This window comes from Sinocyclocheilus rhinocerous, unplaced genomic scaffold (genome assembly GCF_001515625.1).
Source record: "Sinocyclocheilus rhinocerous isolate Xijiao unplaced genomic scaffold, SAMN03320098_v1.1 scaffold689, whole genome shotgun sequence".
NCBI classification, from domain to species: Eukaryota; Metazoa; Chordata; class Actinopteri; order Cypriniformes; family Cyprinidae; genus Sinocyclocheilus; species Sinocyclocheilus rhinocerous.
In genome coordinates this window covers 979,815-1,002,418 of record NW_015652129.1, presented here as the reverse complement: position 1 = coordinate 1,002,418, position 22,604 = coordinate 979,815, and the positions used below count along the sequence as shown (strand labels likewise).

At 38.4% G+C, this 22,604-nt stretch overlaps 1 protein-coding gene across 1 annotated transcript in view; it reads left to right on the top strand.

Moving 5' to 3' along the window:
• The first annotated feature begins 207 nt into the window (after positions 1-207).
• LOC107713423 (alpha-2-macroglobulin-like protein 1) overlaps positions 208-22,604 on the top strand; it is a 29,179-nt gene continuing 6,782 nt past the window's right edge. Inside the window, exons 1-27 of the mRNA XM_016518908.1 lie at positions 208-278; positions 3,120-3,303; positions 3,632-3,788; positions 3,940-3,992; positions 4,525-4,545; positions 4,651-4,819; positions 4,917-5,001; positions 5,116-5,242; positions 5,943-6,048; positions 6,130-6,239; positions 6,503-6,674; positions 7,643-7,648; positions 7,959-8,173; positions 9,507-9,570; positions 9,702-9,847; positions 9,939-10,088; positions 16,791-16,976; positions 17,090-17,165; positions 18,239-18,311; positions 18,401-18,626; positions 18,729-18,855; positions 19,350-19,471; positions 19,752-19,803; positions 20,175-20,258; positions 20,431-20,607; positions 20,993-21,074; positions 21,305-21,461. Of these exons, the coding sequence (XP_016374394.1) occupies positions 208-278; positions 3,120-3,303; positions 3,632-3,788; positions 3,940-3,992; positions 4,525-4,545; positions 4,651-4,819; positions 4,917-5,001; positions 5,116-5,242; positions 5,943-6,048; positions 6,130-6,239; positions 6,503-6,674; positions 7,643-7,648; positions 7,959-8,173; positions 9,507-9,570; positions 9,702-9,847; positions 9,939-10,088; positions 16,791-16,976; positions 17,090-17,165; positions 18,239-18,311; positions 18,401-18,626; positions 18,729-18,855; positions 19,350-19,471; positions 19,752-19,803; positions 20,175-20,258; positions 20,431-20,607; positions 20,993-21,074; positions 21,305-21,461 (3,198 nt within the window). The remainder of the gene's footprint in view (positions 279-3,119; positions 3,304-3,631; positions 3,789-3,939; positions 3,993-4,524; positions 4,546-4,650; positions 4,820-4,916; positions 5,002-5,115; positions 5,243-5,942; positions 6,049-6,129; positions 6,240-6,502; positions 6,675-7,642; positions 7,649-7,958; positions 8,174-9,506; positions 9,571-9,701; positions 9,848-9,938; positions 10,089-16,790; positions 16,977-17,089; positions 17,166-18,238; positions 18,312-18,400; positions 18,627-18,728; positions 18,856-19,349; positions 19,472-19,751; positions 19,804-20,174; positions 20,259-20,430; positions 20,608-20,992; positions 21,075-21,304; positions 21,462-22,604) is intronic.

The window sequence follows — 22,604 nt, the reverse complement described above, 5'->3', positions numbered from 1 at the left end:
ATCACTGTCCACTTACTTGTTGCACAACACAAAAGATAATGCCTATGTCGATCCCAAATGATTCAACTCCTCATCATATCAGTTGCTCAACTTTCCATGCCTTGGTGTGGTAGGGCAGGGAGGAGGCAGAGGTGTATAAAAGTGTGCTCTTGTGTGATGGGATCAGTGGGCGAGTTCTCTGTGCGTGTGCTGGACTGACTGCTCAGGATGCTGCTGTCGCTTCTGCCGCCGCTGCTGCTGCTGCTGCAATGCTCTTTAACGAGCGGAGCCACTGATCCGTAAGAGCCTTTATGATTATTATCTTCACAAATACAAGATAGCAGAAGGTAGAGTAATGAGGAAAACCTGCAGGTCGAGGACCAGACGATTGTCTTCCACAGCTATAGTAGACACTGATGAAAAGTTTAGGACAACTGCACTTTTGTGCTCACATGTAACACACTGTAAACAGTTTATTTTTAGATTTACGGTAAAAACTTACCAGAAGAGAGACACAGTGACGATGTTGTAAGCAAGCATTATGGGAAGCATTTTGATGACCGTATTTTACATTAAATAATATTATAATATGTAATTTTAGCTATTAAATCTATATGAGATAAAGCAATATTGGCCTATTTCACAACTCAATAAAAACAAGACAACACATTGTTACCCAAACAAACACAAAACACCATCAGTATCACACATAACATAAGACTAATTAATGCTAACCTAATAACTGAAAATACAAAAAAGAATCAAAATGTCAAGGTTTGTGCAGGGAATTCTGGGAATGCCCAGTAAATTATGAAGCTTTATTAGTTGTATTTACTTTTATTAGTTTGCTCAACATGACTGCATCAAAAATTCAGTAAAAACGTTAATATTGTGAAATAGTATTACAATTTAATAGATGTCAGGATCATGGACCTGTTTTGTCGTGTTTTTGCCCCTGTTTCTGTTCCTATTTTCTCTTATTTGGTCATGTTCCTGTCCTCGATTAGTTTAATTAGTCATTCAGTGCAACTGTGTTCCTCCCAATTACCTTGTTATGTCATGTATTTAAGTTTCTGTCTGTGTATTCCTCCTCTGTCGGGTCTACAAGTTGTGTTCGTGTGTCATTCTTCCTTCCTGGTGTGGATTTACCCAATATTGTGGATTAATTAAAGGCTATTTTGCTTACTTATGTCTCCATCGTTCCTTCCGGCAGCGTAACAAGACAATAGATTTGTTTTCTATTTGAATATATTTTAAAATATAATGTACTGTATTCAGTGGCATAACAAGTCAGCCACGGGCCCATATGCAAAAAAAATTGTATGGGCCCGCCCCAAACGTTATTGGCTCCAACTCGGTTAACTTATTGTTGATTTTTCAGAAGTGATTAATGTTAATACCTTTTATTGCTGTTTTTATGTTAAATATGAAGAATGACAGGTTGGATGCCACAGACTTTTTATTTTATTTTATTTAGTATTCGCTGAGTGTCGGTTCATCATTGTGAAGCGCTTCTGTTCAAGACCAAGACGACAGAAAGCGCATCCTCTTTGTTTTCATTAATTATTTTACAAAAGCACAGGTTTTTGTTGATATTGTTTGTGAGTGCACACAAATAAAAGTAGACCCTTTACAATTCCGAATGATGTATTACTCTTACCTTTATGTGCAAAAATGACTGCATATGTTAAGTTTCCTATCTTAAGAAAAAAATGAAAGTGATCGCGCTGGTGCCTCCATGTCCTGCAAAGCATGAAGTGTTTTATGTCTATAGATTTTATTTTAGGCAAGTCATGTTGATCTGAGAAGGCTAAATTGATCAAACATATATGCTCAACTCAGTCCGCTGCTGGCCGCTTGGTCGTTACTTTAAAAAATAAAAACAACAACTTGAATTTAACAAACATAAAATGTTCCAAACATATTTCTAAAGTCACTTAATAAAGAAACGAAAAGAAATATAACCACTTTGCCATTAAAAACCAAAACTGGACTATTTGCTGCAACAGCAGCTGTGTAAAGGGGAAGAAAGAGAGAGAGAGGAAAAAGACACGGGCTCGGGTCAGACTCAGGCCGAGAATATTCTGATAAGCTGTCGGAAGGGCCGGGCCCGTGCAGGGCTCTATTCATTCCCTCGTTTCAATTAAAGGTTCCTCCTCGGCTCGGCGGGCCCACAATACTCCCGGGCCCATATGCACCTGCATACCCTGCATACAAGACGCTACGCCCCTGACTGTATTCCTTTGAAGGCAAATTGAATTTTCAGCATCATTACTCCAGTTCTTGTGTCATTCAAATCATTTGATTATGCTGATTTGCTGCTCAAAAATATTTCTTATTATCAGTAATACTGAAATCAGTTGTACTGCTTAATATTTTGGTGGGAATTTTGGAGTGGAAACTTTTTTTTTTTTTTTTAGTATAGGCCTAATTAACATTTTTATTCAGCAAGGACACATCAAAAGTGTCAGCAGAGGTATTTATTATGTTGTTCATTTGAACCTTACATTTATCTTAAAATCCTGATATAATGCAGACGTTTTTCATAAAATATGAATCAACAAAATCTGTTTTGAACTTTTATAATAGACATTTTTAATAATTGATAAAAACTGAGCAGCATCCACATATTAAAATGATTTCTGAAGGATAATGTGCCACTGAAAAATTCAGCTTTGCCATCACAGGATTAAATTACATTTCAAAATATTTTAAAATAGAAAACAGTTATTTTAAATTGTAATGCTATTGCATTATATTACTGTTTTTACTGAATTTTGATAAAAAAAAATGCAGCCTTGGTGACTTCTTTAAAAAACATAAAAAATTGTAATTATTCCAAATTTATGACCGGTAGTGTAAAACTATTCAATATAAATTGTATTATTATATTTATTTTAATTACATCTTAAATAACACTATATGTATTGTCTGGTTAAATATAATATTTTTTTCTTTTTAAGGTAATTCATAATAGTGCCAGTGCCACATTTATACTGCACCAACCACTTACACAACATTTACTTGTTTTTGTGCAGGCTCATGCGACAATAAACTTATGCTAAAAAAAGCATTTTATAGTCATTGTATGGTTTATGCAAGTCTCTAAATGTATTTCTTTGTGTTTTGTCTTCTTTCAGCATCTACCTGGTGACAGTCACTTCCCAGGCGGTGGGTGGCAGCACAGAGACTCTGTGTGCACAGATTCATGAGCCCAAAGAACCACTTTCTATAGTGGTAACTTTGAGGACTGACAATCGCAACTTGACCATCCTACAACAGGGCTCCATTAAAAAGGATTTCTACAAATGTGTCACTTTTAAGGTCAATATACTCATTATAGCTGAACAGAACAGAGAAATTGACTCTACTTGTGCTAATGCTATGTTTTAGAGATCATGGCCCTTTCCTATCATGTCTGCACAACACTTATAAAATGACATTCAAGTTAAAGAGCCTATCCATAGTGAGATATAAAATATAATTAATGTGCAAGTGAAACCCTAAAACTTGCATTTATCATTAATCTTGTATATATTTTTTTTACTACTGAATTGTTCAGTGGTCCCTGTAGTGTTGATGATGCATTTTAATTTCTATAGTCTGTAAGTGGAGTTATACACACACTGTTTTTTTAATTTGTATCTTCCAGGTTCCTGTAGTCACTGTGGAGTCTGTGGCATCTGTTGATTTTGTAATCCGAGGGGGAGAAACATCCCTAAACAACAACACTAAGATCCTCATAACTCCCCCCCAAAATCTTCTTTTCATCCAATCAGACAAGCCTATCTACAAGCCTGGACAAACAAGTAATACTTCTCTTCATAAATCATTCCAAAATAGTTTAAGATGTTACTTATCAGTACTCATTTGTTCTTTTTAATATGAGCCTTTGAGTCTTTCTTTTTTGCATACTGTATGTATTAATATTCTGTCTCAAAAATGTTCTTCCCCATGCAGTTAAATTTCGCATTGTGTCTCTGGATTCCAATTTATTGCCTTTCAATCAAATGGTAAATTTATTTTAATTTACGCGATTTTACTTTATTTTCAGTTGAAGTGATATGTGTGACCCTGGACCACAAAACCAGTCTTAAGTCGCTTGGGTATATTTTTAGCAATAGCCAAAAAAACAATGTACATATGTGTCAAAATTATCGATTTTTCTTCTATGCCAAAAATCATTAGCATATAAAGTAAAGATCATGTTCCATGAAGATATTTTGTAAATTTCCTACCATAAATATATCAAAACTTAATTTTTGATTAGCAATATGCATTGCTAAGAACTTCATTTGGACAACTTTAAAGGCCATTTTTAAAGTATTTTGATTTTTTTGCACCCTCAGATTCCAGCTTTTCAAATATTGTCATATCCTAACAAACCATACATCAATGGAAAGCTTATTTATTCAGCTTTCAGATGATGTATAAATCTCAATTTCAAAAAATTGAGCCTTATGACTGGTTTTGTGGTCCAGGGTCACATGTATTATTGTTCTTTTGACCTAACTGAAATGATTTTTGAATGTCTTTCTCTTGCAGTTTCGAACTGTAGAACTCCAGGTAAAATCCTTCAAGTATCCATGATCTGTTCATTGTTTGTTACTTTATAAAATGCAATTTGATTCCACTGTAGGCTTTTTTTCATTATGTGCCACTCTTGTTTAGGACCCTTATTCAAATCGCATTGGTCAGTGGTTGAATCGGACCACAAGGATTGGCATTTTGGATCTGTCCCACTCCATGTCTCCAGAAGCCGCTCAGGGTTACTACACAATCACTGCTTGGGACGAGAAGAACCAACAAATATCACACAGCTTTGAAATTAAAGAATATGGTTAGAACCAGGATTCAACTTTTTTGTCAATCCAATACTGATCAGCTTTTAATGTATCCATTTAAACATTTTTTTTTTCTCCATATTTCTCTTTTAGTTCTGCCAAAATATGAAGTGAACATCGATTTTCCCTCCGTTATAACCGTCCAGGACAAAGAGGTCACTCTGAAAGTTTGTGCAAAGTAAGAATTTATTACAAATAATGTACATTTCTTTACAGATAAATGAGGCACATACATAACTATAATTCAGTGAAATGTTCAGCCTGATGAGATAATTTTTTTCACTGTCTTTAGATACACTTATGGCAAGCCTGTGTTGGGGTCTGTGAATGCTGAAGTGTGTGGGCAAAGCTTTGAGATCTATTATATTAGACCTGATTTCCCTGACAGTGTTGCCATATGCAAGAAATATTCAATGATGGTGCGTTACCCTCTGCACACACAAAACTGTTACCTTTTGGGCTTGTAATCCTAAAAATACTGTACTAATCAGCATTTATTCTCTTAAAACTCTCTATATATTATAAGGTTCCAATTCATAATAATGCCTCAGATTCTGTGCAATTTCTTAGTAAACAGCATTTCTGACATTTCTGTTTTATAAATGGCAAACGCTCTACAAAAGCTATTATTTTACACCATAGACAAAAAAATTAAGTGTGTTGAAACGTATTGAATGTGCACTTGTAGTGTTTTTTTGTTTAATAATATTTTGTCATGCATTAAAAAAGTAAACTTATTTTGATGTGTTGACCTACATACTAAAGTACCTGACTACTTTTAACTGTAGTGTGTTATTCAGTATTACATTTAAAGTTAATACATTTTAGATGTACAAAATTGCAACTACCATAATGCTTGTCAGTACATTCGGCAGTACACTTTAACCATATTTCAAGAACAATAGAAGTACTTATGAAATTGCATATAGAGACTCTAAAACCTCTAAAATTCAGCTAATTGCATTTAATATAAATTTAAAATATAGTTCACACCAAGTAATAAGTAACAAGTACTTTTAAAACACACACACACACACACAAGGTCCCTTTTCACAAGGGTCCATGTCGCAATGTATTTTAGATGTCTAAATATATTTCTTCTCATTCTTATTCATTCAGACTGACAAGACTGGCTGTGGGTCTCGGGTGATAAATGTGACAGAATTTGGCATGACTTCAGGAGGATCTTTCCAAGTGAATAGTAAAGTTGAAGAGTCTGGAACAGGTGAGGGTGTAAAACAAATGACTGTTGTCCATTTTTACTCTCCAAAATAGAGTAATTAAACATGGTCTTTTATTCCTCCAGGGATAACTATGGAGGGTTCTACCTCAGCTGAGTTTACCAGTGATTATGTCAATGTTTACTATGAAGACACACCAAATACATACAGGCCTGGCATGGTCTTTAAGGGAAAGGTAACCGCTAGCTTAAGGTCATTAGCTTTACTAATAATTATGGAGCAATTTCTCTGAAGTAACTTTGCAGTCCACATGTGTTTTGACAACCATCTTTATAAAAAGTTTGTTGTGGTACCATAAACTTCTTAAAATGCAGCAACATTAATAAACAACCTGTTTTGCGGCGAGAACATTAGTAGTGTGGCCATATTGTGTACAGGAAGTGCTACTTTTGTTTGTGAAGTAATCGTTTTGTTTTTCTCTACCTGGTTTTTAAACAGGTTGTGGTCACTAATCCACAGTCCAGTGTGATGAAAAATGAGCCAGTGGTTGTATATGCACAGTATGGTGATAAAAGTGTCAATGTGACACTGATGACAGACATCAATGGCACTGCCCGCTTCTCATTCGACACTTCGGATTGGTTAGAATTACCTGTGGAATTACAGGTTAGTAGTGATTTTTTTTTTTTTTTTTTTTTGGTAACGTGATATTATGCACAGTTTCAAGAAAAAGTAAGTGAACTATTTTCAGTTTCCTGGTTTTCTGCTTAAATTGGTCATGAAATGTGATCTGATCTTCACTAAAGTCACAAATAGCACAATATTTCTATGCTGATAAAACACAAACAGTCATGATCTTTCATGTCTTATTGAACACACCCATTGAACATATAAAGTGATGGTGGAAAAAGTAAGTGAAACAGTGCTTTAATAACTGGTTTAACCAACTTTCGCAGCAAAAACCTCAAGCAAGCACTTCCTGTAGCTGTGTATTAGACCTGCACAACGTCCAGGAGTAATTTTGGACCATTCCTCCTTACAGAACTGCTTCAGCTCACCCATATTCTTAGGATGTCTGGTGTGAATGGCTCTCTTGAGGTCATTCTACAGCATTTCTATTGGGTTGAGGTCTGGGCTTGACTGGGCCACTCCAGAAGGTGGATTTTATGTTTTCAAGCCATTCTGTAGTAGATTTACTTCAATGTTTAAGGTTATAATCCTGCTGCATCCCACAGTTTCTTCTGAGCTTCAGCTTGCAGACAGCCACCTTGAGATTATCCTGTAGGATATCCTGATAAACTTGGGAATTCTTAGTCCCCTCAGCAAAGCAGCCCTAAATCATAACGCTCCCTCCACCATACTTCACTGTTGGGATGATGTTTTCATACACTGTTCTCTTTTAACGCCATAAATAGCGCTGCATGTTCTTCCCAAACAATTCTATTTGTCCACAAGACATTTTCCCAGTAGTGTTGTGGAGTGTAAAGGTGGTCTTTGGTGAATTTTAGGTGTGCTGCAATGTTTTGTTTGGAGAGCAGTGGCTTCCTTCGTGGTGTCCTTCCATGGACATCATGCCTGTTCAATGTTTTACGTATGGTTGACTCATGAACGATAACCAGCTTCAATGAATCCTTCAAGTCTTTAGCTGTTACTCTAGGATTCTTTTTCACCTGATTGAGCATTTACTTTTTCCACCATCACTTTGTATGTTTAATGAGTGTGCTCAATAAAGACATGAAAGATGTTGATTGTGTTTTATCAGCTTAGAAATATTGTGTTTGTTGATATTTGTGACATTGGTGAAAATCAAATCAAATTTCATGACCAATTTATGCAGAAAACCAGAAAATTGAAAACAGTTCACTTACTTTTTCTTGCGACTGTATACACATAAACATCATGTTCAGTATACTGATGATTTTCAAACTTTTTTTTTATTAGGTCCATCATAAAGGAGGTAAAGAACGGACTGATTTTGAGGCTTTTCGATATTACCGACCAGGTTATCTCTACGTAAGACCCTTTTACTCCAAAAGCAAAAGTTTCCTGATGTTGACGAAGGCTCCAGAGAAGCTCAGCTGTAAAAGTGATGCAACAGTGACGGCCAGTTACATCATTCAGGGCAGTGCACTGAAAACAGGCCAGAAAACTTTGGATTTCTTCTACATTGTAGGTTTAATATTGACAAACTTTTTTATTTTTTTAAACCATAGTTTACTTAAACAAGGGATAGAATTGAATGAATTTGTTATAGAACGACTTCTATAACAAATTGTAAAATGAGGGAATGAACAAATCTTGGAAACCAATTCTTAATTTGCAGAGATTTATTGGTTTATCGAACCAGTATCCACTTGTTAAGTCTGATATCATGCGTCACTACTTCCAGTCCAAATGCTCTATCAGATCCCACAAGAAAACAACAACGATGTGATGTAATATTACCGAAAAACCATAATCCTAACCGTAATCACTGTAACGAAATCCCAGATGGTCAGACAATGATTCAACTTTTATAAATCGTTAAAATGTTGGTGTCTCAGATGCCGTGAGGGCAGAGACTGTAGTGTATACCGCAAGATTTCAGTGCTTAGCTCAAATTTGTAATTGGAATAAATAGTGTTCATAAATGACTGTTGGGATAGAATTCTCAAGTGAAACGAGTAGATGCTCGGACCTGTAAAAAACAACTATCCTTACAACTGATGGGTTTATATTCCAATATAAACCTATAATGGTCTGATAAAACTATATATATATAAATATAAACTACTTGTTTACGGAACTGTTGTATAAAATCACATTTGCACCTTATAGCCTAGGCCTATACAGTTCTATGATTTGCACTCGTGTTCTTCGTGACAAAAACAGCACTCGTGTGACATTGCTCTTGCTGCTGGTGTGATATCGCTTATCATATGATATAAATAAGAGACAAAAACTCATAAAGGGGCATTTTTGCCCCAATATCTTGAATTTTAGTGCATAACTTCGTTTATGGAGTTGTTGTCCTGCATCATATTTGCCAACAGTCAACTGTATGAAGTATAAGATGAGATGCAGGTCTGGGGGAGGGGCTAGTGCGTTAACGGCGTTAAAATATTTTAATCAAAATAATTAATAATAAGTTAAAGCGTTAAACTGACAGCCCTAATATATATATATATATATATATATGAAACCCTTCATGCTCATTTCCTCAATTGTTATGTTACACTGTAGGCTAATCTAGCAAATCTCAGAATGAATATCCATTTTTCATACTATATATTATCATATTGCGATGCCTAAATTCACTTAATTTTAGCTTTTATTTTTAATTTTAGACAAAGTACTTTAGACTTTTAATATCACCCATTTATTGCTGCCATAATATGAAAATAATTATCAGCATTGGCCAGAATTGAAATATCCATGATTTCCTAACTTTTTTTTTGGCTCAGAAAGAATTTTTCTTGAAGGTTTCCTAATTCCATACAGTAATTATCTACCTGCTCTCCAGGTCTTGTCCAGAGGCAGCATGGTTCAAAATGATCGTCTGTCTGTGAATGTGAACACCGGAAGAGGTACACAGCTCTTTTACATTAGCCATCACATTGTTCTCTTATTGTATAAGTGTATTTTTATGGTTTATGTACATTGTGTCTCAGCATGTGTCTTGTTTGTTTTCACAAATGCTCTCTCACTTTCATAAAAGAAAACAAAGGAAAAGTGACATTCACACTGAAGAATACAGCCAATCTGACTCCATACGCTCAGGTGGTGGTTTACACAGTTCTTCCCAATGGAGAAACAGTAGCAGACAGTATGGACTTCCCCATTGAAGAATGTTTGCCAAACAAGGTCAGAAAATCCCACATGAAATCTCATTTCAGAACTAAATGTGCCCTTCAAGTTTTTATGTTGTGATGAGAGCGTGCCTGTGCTTTTACAGGTGTCCTTAAAGTTCTCGTCTCCCACCGCACTACCTGGAGAGAGGACATCTCTTAACCTGAAAGCCAGTCCTGGCTCCTTATGCTCTGTGCGGGCCATTGATCAGAGTGTGCTGCTGTTGAGACCAGAGGCCGAGCTGGATGCAGCCTTTGTATGTTACACAATAACTTACATTACAACTATAAGGAATTGATAATCTCTATTTTAAGACATGGGTCAGGGACGTGGCACTATTTATTTATTTTTTTTGTAAAAATACACTAGAAATAGATCCATTTACAAAAATGAGTTGAATACACTTCTTTCATAATAAGCATGTTTTTTAATTTTTTGATAACTGATTGATAATTAGATCATTTATTGGGGTAAAAATTAAGTAAATGTCAGAGTGTGAAGTAAAAAATGCCAGAGTGATACAACTGTCCTTATATTATAATGGAAAAAAAAGCCTCTTTAAATATGGACACTTATCAGGATATAATTAAACATACAGAAAATTCAGATTTCTTCATTTGGTTTAATCCTGACCAAGGAACTTAAACATAAGTTAATTATTAACTGGAAATGCAACTCACTTAAAACTCTGTGAGTATGGCTAACAAAATATCTAACAAAGTTGTATAAGAATAACTCTAATGTAATCAATGGAAAAATTAAAGATAATCTTAAAGATTAAAAATGATCTTAAACGTTGGTCCTTCCTACCATATTTAGGATCAGTTTTACTAACAGCTTGCACCAGCGCAAACCGTCTTTTGGCATTAAAATAGTACTGTCAGGTTTTGCTAAAGACGCTCAGTGAAGAATTAGCGCTGAAAAGGCGTGGACAGTTATTTTTGCCCTTACCTTATGAATATATATTTGTAGGAGTTTCCCTTTCAGACGCAAAATTTATGGAAGGAGCGTATTCAAATGAATCACGCAACGAGATTTATTAACGTTAGCGTTTGTCAAATTACTGGTATTTGCGCCATTATTTAACGCCCAAAAAGCATGTCTTAAACCAGGGCTGTCCGAACTCGGTCCTGGAGGGCCGGTGTCCTGCAGAGTTTAGCTCCAACCCAAATTATAAACACCTGAATCAGCTAATCAAGCTCTTACTAGGCATAGAAACTTCCAGTCAGGTGTGTTGAGGCAAGTTGGAGCTAAACCATGCAGGACACCGGCCCTCTAGGACCGAGTTTGGACAGCCCTGTCTTAAACTATTAAACTCTTAAACTGTTGCTAGGAGAAGGCACCGCAGAGGAGAGAGAGCGCGTGGTAAAAGGGAGAGGATTTTTTCCACACATATTAACTTTTTTTGGAATGCAAGAAGAACACAAAAATATAATTTGCCAAGCCATGCTATTTTTAATTGGCTTCAGGAAATAAAAGACAACTTGAAACCTTCAACTAGGAGTCACGCAATACCAGGTCTATCAATACTTCTCGCAACTTCTAGCTTCATTTTTTTTGGGGGGGCTCCAGTTCTTTTCAACGTACTGTGGCTTCTTTATTTATTTATTCTTTATTTGCGACTGCTCTAATTTGCGCTGCGCTTGGTATATTGCATTGGCCAATATGTAAATGAGTAAAAAATTAGTAAATCTCCCGAAGAAATTTCCATGCCCATCGGTGCCGTTTTGGAATTGCGCTCTCGCGCTAATTTGCCCTTAGATTTTAGCTCAAGAATTGAAAGTATAAAAATGAATGTGCTCCTGAGATTGTTATACCTTTTCCAAGCACTCCCAGTGGAAAAGCCCTAAGACAAGTTTCATGACTGGGATAAACAGTTTTCTAGATTCATTTGGAAGGGAGGATAACGACTCAGGTTACGTATGTAACCATGGTTCCCTGAGAAGGGAATGAGACACTGCATCCTCTAGTGGTCGCTATGGGGAACACCTTCAGCGTGACTGGTGTCTGAAGCATACATCTAAACACGACAATAACATTGGTCGGCGACAGCTTATGACGTCACTGAAGCTCGCGTCCGAAGCATGGCAAGACGTCTAGAGGATGCAGTGTCTTGTTCCCTTCTCAGGGAACCATGGTTACATACGTAACCTGAGACGTTCCCTTCTGAGGGAACATCGAACTGCGTCCTCTAGCGGTCGCTATGTGGAATGGTATATCCACGCCACCATGCTGAGGGGAGTGCATGCCCCTATAGGACGCCTTGACAGCTGTTAGTGACATTATCCCCTTCGGCCAAAGGCCTGAGCTGCATACCCTGACCAGTCTCTGACCCTGGCCTGTCATCCAGGGGGCTACCACCAGCTCTGAATGAGCTGGCTTGGCAGATCTCTGGTAGCAAACACCCTGCTCAGAAATGTATCGCCAGGAATAGATAAGTCGAGTGGGGCCCAAGGTGAAAAACCGGGGCCTGGACCAACTCAGAGAAAGGGAACGAGGCTGACAGCGCATAACCCATTCCATGCAGGATTTTACAAAGTGCGCAGGATGCTTAGCGTACACACTTAACACAATGTGGCATTCAGCTCTCAGACCGAGAAGGGAACACCAGCGCTCGAATTGGAAGCAGTGTGCTCATAGATAACCCTCTAGAGTGAGGGAAGCACTACAAGCGCAACCACAAGAGCAGCATATCAGGGAGTCAGAGACCTAACAACCTGGTATTGCTGACTCACAGAGCTCTGGGGCGGAGAATTTGAATCCCAGGCAGAGAGGAAACTCAGACGCCCAGAAGGAAGCAGTATGCTCACAGGTAACCCAATAGGGTGAGGGGAGTACTCCTGAACTCACCAAGAGAGCTGCCTAAAGAAGACGGCAGAGCTCTTGACATGGCTGTCCGGTGGAGCCCACAGAGCGAAGGATTCGACTCTCGAATGAGAGGGAAACTCAGATGCTCAGAAGGGAGCGGCGTGCTCACAAGTGACCTTCTATGGTGAGGGGAGCACAGCTAGCTTGACCAAAAAGCAGCCCGCCAGGGAGGCAGACAGTGGACCAGAAGCCTGGCATGACTGCTGACTGGAGCTCAATGGAGCGGAGGCCCAACTCTCAAAATAGAAGAGGAACTCAAATGCTCAATTTGGGAGCAGAATGCTCATAGGTTACCCTCTAAGGTGGGGGGGGGGGCACACTGCTAGGCTTAACCAATCAAGGAGAGCAGCCTAACAGGGAGGCAGAGAGAGGCCTAACAACCTGAGGCTACTGCTCAATGAAACTCCAAGGAGCAGAGGACCGATGAGAGGAGACCCCAGATGCTCAATTGGGAGCTGCATGCTCAAAGGTAACCCTCTTAAGAGAGGGGAGCATTGCTAAACTCAACCAACACAGAGAGCAACCTAACAGGGAGGCAGAGAGATGCCTAACAACCTGAAGCTGCTGCTCAATGGAGCTCCAAGGAGCTGAGGACCCGATAAGAGGGGACCTTAGATGCTCAGTTGGGAGCGGCGTGCTCTAAGGTAACCCTCTTAAGTGAGTGGAGCACTGCTTAGCTCAACCAACAAAGAGAGCAGCCTAACAGGGAGGCAGAGAGAGGCCTAACAACCTGAGGCTGCTGCTCAATGGGGCTCCAAGAGCATGAGGGGAGCATTGCTAGACTCGGCCAAAAGGGGCAACTTATCAGGGAGGCAGCAAGCGGCCAAACCACCCGATGTCGCTGTGACGGAGCTCAAAGAGCGGAGGGCTCTGCCCTTAGCAAAGAGAGGGGAACCCAGCTCGACCGAAGCGATCATTAGCCCAGGGGCAAAGTACCTAGCTCTCAAATAGAGAGGTGGACTCACATAAACTGCCCAGGACCGGCGAGCTCATAAAACACCCTCAGAAGCGATGGGAGTCAGGGGAACACGGCCAAACTGGGAGCGACAGGCTCATAGCTAACCCTCGCAGTGAGGAGAGCACTTCCAAGCTCGACCAGAAGGCAGCGCTAGATTTAAAGGGGCAGTCTAGCAGGGCCCAACGAGAGACCGTCAACTGATGCAGCTGAGCACAGTCTTATATTCTCTATCTCGATAGAGAGCATGGGTCCCATTTAACCAGGCCCAAAGAGAACATGTATAGGCAACGGGACCCAATGACCCATTCATGCATACAGAGCTACTGCTCCTCAGAACTGAAGCACTCAGGAAGAGTTTCCGCAGAAACACATCTCACTTGTACCTTAGGGAAGTCAGTGTACTCAAGCCCACTCCGTGAGGGGCAATTCACTGGTTCGACCATAAGGGCAGTGTGACAGGGAGGTCCTGCGGGCCTGATCATCTATCGAACTGCAGAGTGGAGTTAAGGAGTGTTAAGCACTCAATGCCTCAGCAAGGGGAGCTCTAGCTCAGAGAGCATGCATGATGGTTGAGAGGATGACTCAGATCTCAAGAGACCCCTCGGGGCGAGACATGAGTAGCGAGTCCTGGCCAGGGCAGCTTCTTGAAGTAAACACCCAGCCAGGACACCAGGAAGCACGTCACGAAGCATATACTCCAAGTGCTCAACCTGAATGGAGGATCTGCAAGTCCTGAGGTCGCAGTGTAATACCGGGGACCTGATGGCTAAGGAGGCTACCGCAGAAGCCCAGCGACTTGGCTGTGTGGTCCAGTAGGCATGAAGCCGAAGATGTAGGGCTAACATCCAGCCTGGATCCGATACCGACGGGTGAGGTCATCACCACAATCGGTCAACCACGAAACAGCGCAATTCAGAAAACAGGAACAGGTCCAAGTAGCGCTGCGGGGAAAACTAGTTAGTGAATTCACATAAACTAGCAATAGAGTAGATGAAATGGATCGTCCTCACCCACCACGGCTCCCGCGCATGACTCAAGCTCATGGATATAATCTGAAGGCAAAGTCCGAAGAGCGCTTGGGTCCGGACCATCAGTAGGTATTTCTATGAGATATAGAAACTAATCAAAACATCATAGGTCCTGCATGAGAGACTGTAATGCGAGCGCAGGAGGCTCCTACCTAACCTCGGTCAGGTGGGTGGCTTTTGGGGAATTAAGGGGAGGAAGATGAGAGCAGATGTTAATACTCTCAGAGGGAGGTGAGAAGATGGCTCAGGTTTTACTCTGGTCTGGAAGAGAGCGTTGAGAACACCTCGTCTGGATCAACTCAAGAAATGGAAGGCTCACTTGAGCTGGAGGGCTATGGTCACAAAGATAACGCTCATCGAGGCAGCCTCGAGGCGCCACTTTCTTGGCCTGCTTCCACGGCAAGTCAAGCCTCGCCATGGCGCGTTCCATAACCTCAAGCAACTCACCGTACGCAGGGCAGGAGGAATGAGAGGACTCAGTCTCAACTTCTTCGTCCTCATCTGACATCTCCTGCTCTTCCTGGCTTGGAGCCAGCAGAGCACTAGCCACTGGATCAGACGATGTAAGAGAAATAGCATCGTCATCCAGCAGCTCACTCTCGTTCGTGATCGATAAGCGCGAAAGGGAAATACCCTTTTTCAACTCCTCAGCCAGGTCCACCTGCGATCCCCACGAGTTCATTTTCCTCTGTGCCTCAGCAGCGGTGGGTCCTGAACTGATGGCTGCCCCTCTTTCCTCGAAAAATGAGACAAATGAGAGCGGAGCTTTTTCATCGGAAAATGCTCACAATGCACGCAGATTGTCCCCTCGAGGACATTGTGCACGTGCTCTTCGCCCAAACAAAAGACAAAAATCGTGTGTGTCATCAGGTGTCAAATAACGAGGACACGGATCCACACACTTAAACGCCTTACTAGTGCTTGCCGTGGTAAAGAAGAAGAAAAAACGCTGATGGCATTTCCCATAGCGACCGCTAGAGGACTCAGTTCGATGTTCCCTCGGAAGGGAACCAAGAATTAGATATAAAAACTTTTCAAATGGATACAAGTAAAGGAGGTATGACCCTCCCCAGTCTCAAAGATTACTACTATGCCACACAGTGAAGACCACTGGTATATTGGTGTGATTTAGAGGTGGAAACAAAATGGAAGGAAATAGAAAGTGAGATCAAAGGGATGCCATTTCAGGCTTTAATAGGTTAAAAAAAAATCTAACTTCCGAATGCAGAACCATTGTCTTAATCCGATAATTCAATTTAGTTTGAAAATCTTGTTTACAGTAATAAAGGAGATTCGTTTGGAGAAGCAAATTCAGATCTTGAATTGGCTGGCACATGACCCAGACTTTAAACGAGGGACGACGGATCATAGGTTTTAACAAGTACCTCACTTTGCACAATTATAAATGATAGCAATATGGAAAGCTTCCAAACTTTAAAAGGCAAGTTTAGTCTTGTAAATCAAGACCTATTTAGATATTTACAGGTACACCAATATAATTTGTGTAGAAAATTATGTGATGTGTGGAAATATATTATGACTTTTTACTTGGTGGTTACACCACATGACATTAAAAATATATTTATTTTTTCAATATTTTAACAATATTTTAATGTTTCAAAAATATTTTTAACAACTGCTTCACTGCTCATTAATATTTTTTTAAAAATCATATGGTGTAGTGAAAAATATGATATTACTTTTTTCAAGGTGGTTACATCACAACATTAAAATGTTATTTAAAAAAATATTATATATATAATATATATAATAAAACAATGTTTTAATGAAAAAATATATTAACAAAACTGCTTCACTGCCTATTAATATTTTGAAAGAATTTTTAAAAACAAAGTTCATTAGGTGTATGAAAAAAGGTTTTTACTTTTTACTTGGTGGATAACATTTTTTGAATCATTAAATTAAAAATGGTGTACATGTTTTTTCAGAACCACATAAAACATATATGAATACAACTAGATTTACTAGATGTTATACACTAGATTTTTATACAATTTTTAACATGTTTAATTATGATTTTTGATTAATTATTAGGAGACTTCAGTGTCAGTCCTACGGATCAATATCTGTTATTATTATACAGGTCTTTGGAATGTTACCAGTCCAGAGTTTGTCAGGTTACCCATACAACATTGAGGAGAGAGAGCCTAACCCCTGCCGTCCTCCCTGGGAGGTGATAGTCCCACTTGCTGAACCTGCAAGGCGCAAGCGCTCCCGCTTCTATTACCCTTACTACGCCGACAAAAATGATGTCTACAACATCTTTAGAGTAAGATACACAAAATCTCCCATTTTGTATTTCAGAGGTCTTTCAGTGTCATCTGATTCTTACTGTACACTATCCATTGTACACACAGTAACATAACACTTGCTTTTTCCTAGGCAGTTGGAATCAAAATCGCTACCAACTCTGACGTGAAAGCACCTATAGTTTGTGATAATGACAAGGTGATGCGATGTAAGTAACTTGTTTTTTAAGGATTTGGAAATACCATTTATCTGAGCGCCGCCGGTACCCTTATGGAATAAAAATACATGGGAATATACTGTAAAATATAATGAGATATGTTAAATAATACATTTCCATATATTGGAAACTAGTGCTTATATTTTTCAATACACATCAATATCTGTATTGACAGTATATGGCTATATATTGATACATACAAATATATTTAGAAATGAAGACAAAGATAAATCTAATATTCATGATGTTTGATCCTTTATTAAGTTTATATTGCACATACTGTAGATGTTCCCATAAAAATGTCAATGTATGTACACACATATATAAACACATTCTCCTAATGAATTAAAGCAGATTTCTAGTTCCCAGCGTGCTTTGCTTCTGACTGTTAAGAGAGTAAATTTTTTTAAATTAAGTGTCATGTGTATTTCTCAATATTAATATAGGGGGAGATCTGTTAGTGTTTAATGTTGTTGTTAATTATTTTGAAATGTAAAAGGGTTTCTGGTATGTGTAAGTTTGTGAGGTTACCATTGTGCAGAAGAGTAGAGAGACTGGTTAGGATGACAATTGGCCAAACACCATTAAATTATGTTACTTTATTTAAAAAATTATGGTTGTGCACTTTTCAGCACAGTGAACTAAGTGTTTAGTATGAGCAGGTGTGGTTATGCTATTGTAAACTAGCTAGATTTTAAAATATGAAACATATATATGAAATATATATTTCCATATATATGTGTATATACGGCATGAGTAAATATATGTTCAATATATTTTTACACATGCAGTATACCATATCTTATTACATGTACATCTATATATTATAAAGTGTATTACTGAATATAAAATTACATATATTGTGATATATAAGTAAATATATTGTCACATATTTTTCAGTATATGAAAGCGGCAATTGCTTATCTATTATTCAATACATTGTAATATATTTACACAATGTATTATTCTGCATAATTTATAATATACCGTTATGTCATTTAATATATTTTGATCATTCATATATTAGGAAATATATTTTCTTTGCGTAAGGGTAGATTCTCCAGGTGTGAGAAATCCTGCTGAGGAGATCCGCGAATTCTTTCCAGAAACCTGGATATGGGATCTTATACCTGTGGGGTATGAATCTGCACCATGGCATTACTGTATATATACTGTACAATTATTTTTAATTATACAAAAACACTATATATTCTTGTTTTCACCAGGAGATCAGGATCTGTGGATTTTGCAAAGATTGTCCCAGACACCATCACTAAATGGGCAGCAGGGGCCTTCTGCACATCCCCTGTCGGGTTTGGAGTGGCCCCCAAGACTAATCTCACTGCTTTCAAGCCCTTCTTTGTGAGCCTTGCCCTCCCTTACTCTGTTATCCGTGAGGAGACGTTCACTCTCAAAGCCACTGTATTCAACTACCTCCCCAAATGTATCATGGTAAGCCCCCTTAATGTGTTTACTTGTTTTTCCTGGAGCGGTTTTGTAGCAAAAGCGTTTTCTGTAGGCTGACACTGTAAAAATTAATTTCTTTTAATAAAGGTGAAGGTCACGCTGGTAAACTCAGCGCAGTTCACAGCTCAGCCGTGCAAAGGCTGCACTTACACTCAGTGTGTTTGCTCTGAAGAGAGCCAAACCTTCCAGTGGATTGTTTCACCCTCTGTCCTGGGTAAGCCAGATACTTTGACTTCTGTATGAGCAAAAACTAATAGAAATTTCATTTTTATTTCAATTTACTTTCCCAAACTGAAGAGTTTATTTCACGTTTCTACCAGAACATGGTATTACACTTATAATATGAATGTCTTAAAGGGATAGTTCATCCAAAAAGAAATGATTTTTTCTGCTGGTACAAAATATATTTTGAAGAATGTTGGTTATGGTTATCAAACACATAATGGAAGTCGATGGGAACTAAAACTGTTTGGTTAACGACTTTGTTCAAGATATCTTATCCGCAGAACAAAGAAAGACATACAGGTTTGAAATGATATGAAGGTGAGTAAATGATGAGAGAATTTAATTTTTTTGGGTGGACTTTCCTTTTAACATGTCTTGCCTTGACAGTCACAGATTTGTTTATTATTGCAGGCCCCAGGCCCAGGGTACTTTGTTTCTTCTGTGACTTAAATCCACAGTCACTGGTGTGTGTGTGTTTTACAGGAAAGGTGAACATTACAGTGCGTGCTGAGGCGGTCCAGAGCCGAGAACTGTGTGGAAATGAAGTGGTAACTTTGCCAGACAAAGGCAGAGTTGATACTGTGATGCACAGCGTTCTGGTGCAGGTGCGTGCCTTTACTGTATGTGAGCTTTCAGAAACCATGATTACTTTCTTAATACACATTCCTGGTCATACTGTGTTGAAACATTGTTCTAAAGGAAAAAACAACAACACTCCTTTAGATAAAAGCTATTTGGGTATTGTTTAGGGTCTTAAAAATAGTTAAGATAGTTAATAGTTAAATGTTTATTGTAAATTTAATACTATATCAAGTATCTATCTATCTATCTATCTATCTATCTATCTAACAATTGAAACTGTTATTAACCATTTTTTTTTCTCAGGCGGAAGGAACTAAACAGTCAATCACTCAGAATGAGCTCATCTGCTTAGCAGGTTAGTGGCATTATAGTGTGTTGTGCTGTCAATTAAAAGTAGAAAAAGAATATTCCAGCTTTAATAGAAGTTGACATCTGTAACATGCTGTCAGTTACTACATACCACAGATAAAAATTTTGACCACCTGTTTGTAAAAATAAGCAAAAATCCTGTTTACGTTAATGCACTTACAGTGGAAGTCAATGATGCAAGGTATTACACTGGATAAATGTTAAAATACTTTCAAAAAAGCTTTAACAAAAAAGCTTCCAATTTCAGCTTTTAAATCCTGTGTCGTTTTCACAAGATTGGAGAAAATGATTGTCTGTAGTAAAGTACAGCATGACCACATGTTTTGAACCTGATGTTTTTTTTTTCTATTCCATTAGACCGTCCACAGGACACATCTGTTTCTCTCACTCTACCCAAAGTGTTTGTCAAGGATTCTGCAAAAAGCTTTATCACTGTTCTGGGTGAGCCTACTGTAAAATATATGTTGACAAATGTACATAATGTACATTGATTACTGTATAATATAAGTATTAAAATGTTAAACACTATGTAATCAATAGAACTGCTCTCATTTGGTTGTTCTGGGTTGTTTTTTAAATTATACTGAGGGTTATTTGGCTGTTTGGTCCGTAGGTGATCTGATGGGTCGTGCTCTGAGGAACATTGGTGATCTGTTGGCTATGCCGTATGGTTGTGGAGAGCAGAACATGCTGCTTTTTGCCCCCAATATCTACATCCTTCAATACCTGGAGAGCAGCAGGCAACTCACTCCTCAGATAAAAGACAGAGCCATAACCTTCCTGGAGAGTGGTGAGGAAAACTGTTATAAAATAGAAGATGCAGTAAATAATTTTTTTAATACAAATGTTTAAATATTTTGCTTGAAAGGAAATCAAAAAATTCTGATTATAAAATTAATGTTTGCAGTCTTGTTTTTCTTTTAATAAATAAAAATAGCGATATTTTAACAATATCAATTTACAGACAATTAGTTATTTTTTTTAACTTTTTTTTTTCAAGCTAGCTCATCAGAGCTCCTCTTGTATTTTCCATTAGCTGGATTTGACAGATGAATCAACTCAGTGGTGAATCAAAACTTAATGAGAGAAATATCGAACTTAAATTAATTAAAAAAAACAAAAGGTCCAGTTGATATAATCAAGCATATCAGACTTTTTTCTTTCTTGTGTTGCAGGCTATCAGAGAGAGCTGACATACAAGCATGATGATGGATCCTACAGCGCTTTTGGGAGGAATGATCCTTCTGGTAACACCTGGTGAGTCTGGTACAGAGACAATGAAAGCATTTAGTTACTCAACTTAGTTGTCTTACTGTGTGGATTCTGTCTTCCTGTATGTGGATTTAACGGCCTTCTGTTAAGAAGGTGTTTCTGGAATAGGGAAAACCTAGTCCACATGAACTTTGCACAAGGAAACATCCTGAAAACTATTGAGGCAGAGTTACCAAATTATGGGTATTTGACAGCAATTTCTATTGTTTCCTCAGGCTAACTGCATTTGTGATGAAGAGTTTTAGTGGGGCAAGGAATTATACATTTATAGATCAGACTAACATCGATCAGGCAAAGGAATGGCTGGGTCAACAGCAACAGGACAACGGCTGCTTCGCCTCTGTTGGGACACTCTACCATATTGGAATGATGGTGAGAACAGGAGAGCCATGCTCAGGTCCTTTATTTGCTGTTGGGAAAAAAAACAATTTTAAACTAGCCTAAAGTCCCAGCTGGTTTACTGTAGTCTACACTGCTGGTCAAAAGTTTGGAATAATTAAAGTGTTTTTAAAAGCCTCTTTTGATGAAAACAGTTATTTTAAAATGTAATAATATTTAAAAATTTTTTACTGTATTGTTGATTAAATAAGTGCAACATTGGTGAGCAAAAACATTAAAAATCTTAATTTTTCAAACTTTTGACCGGTATTGTGGCTGGCTTTTAGGATGGAAGACCAGATTGACCAGAATGGGAGGCCAGCTAAACCAGCTCAAACCAAGCAAATCAGCTGTTCTCTTTCAGCTGAAATATTCTGGTCAGCTAATAACATACCCCTTTCTATCAAGGGGTCATATGATGCTGCTAAAAAGAACATTATTTTGTGTATTTGGTGTAATGAAATGTGTTTATGCGGTTTAAGGTTAAAAAAACACATTATTTTCCACATACTGTACATTATTGTTTCTCCTCTATGCCCCGCCTTTCTGAAACGCGTCGATTTACAGATCTTCTTTATGCACCAAGAGCTTGTAACACTCCAACGAGAAAGGAAAAATTTAAATAGCATCATATGACTCCTTTAATTTGATAGGTGTTGACAGCTCACATCAGGGGCGTAAATTTAATTTAACAGTTGGGGGGGGACAATAAACATACAATTTCTCAAGAGCAATTTTTGAAGGGGACACGAATAATACAACTAAAATTGTACTTGTAAGGATATGTATACACAGAGGAAATTCTTACTACTTTTAGTGCAAATTAGACAACTTCAAGCTGTTGTGGTCGCGCCGCGACAGCGGTTGTGTCCGTTATAGACATTGCTGCCCGTCACAGTGTTGCCAAATCTGTAGTTTTCCCGGGAATTGGGCTACTTTATCACTATTGCCGCGGGTTGAAGCAACCCCAATAACGTGTATTTTTACCCCCTGGAACACGATTTTTACTGGGGGACCCCCTCGAAATGCGGTTAGTTTGGGCTAGTTTTGAGTAGCAATTGGGAAGGTTTTGTTGTGAAAACCTGGCAACCCTTTCCGTCAAGCAGGTAACGTTTTTATTGCTTACATAGCGGACTC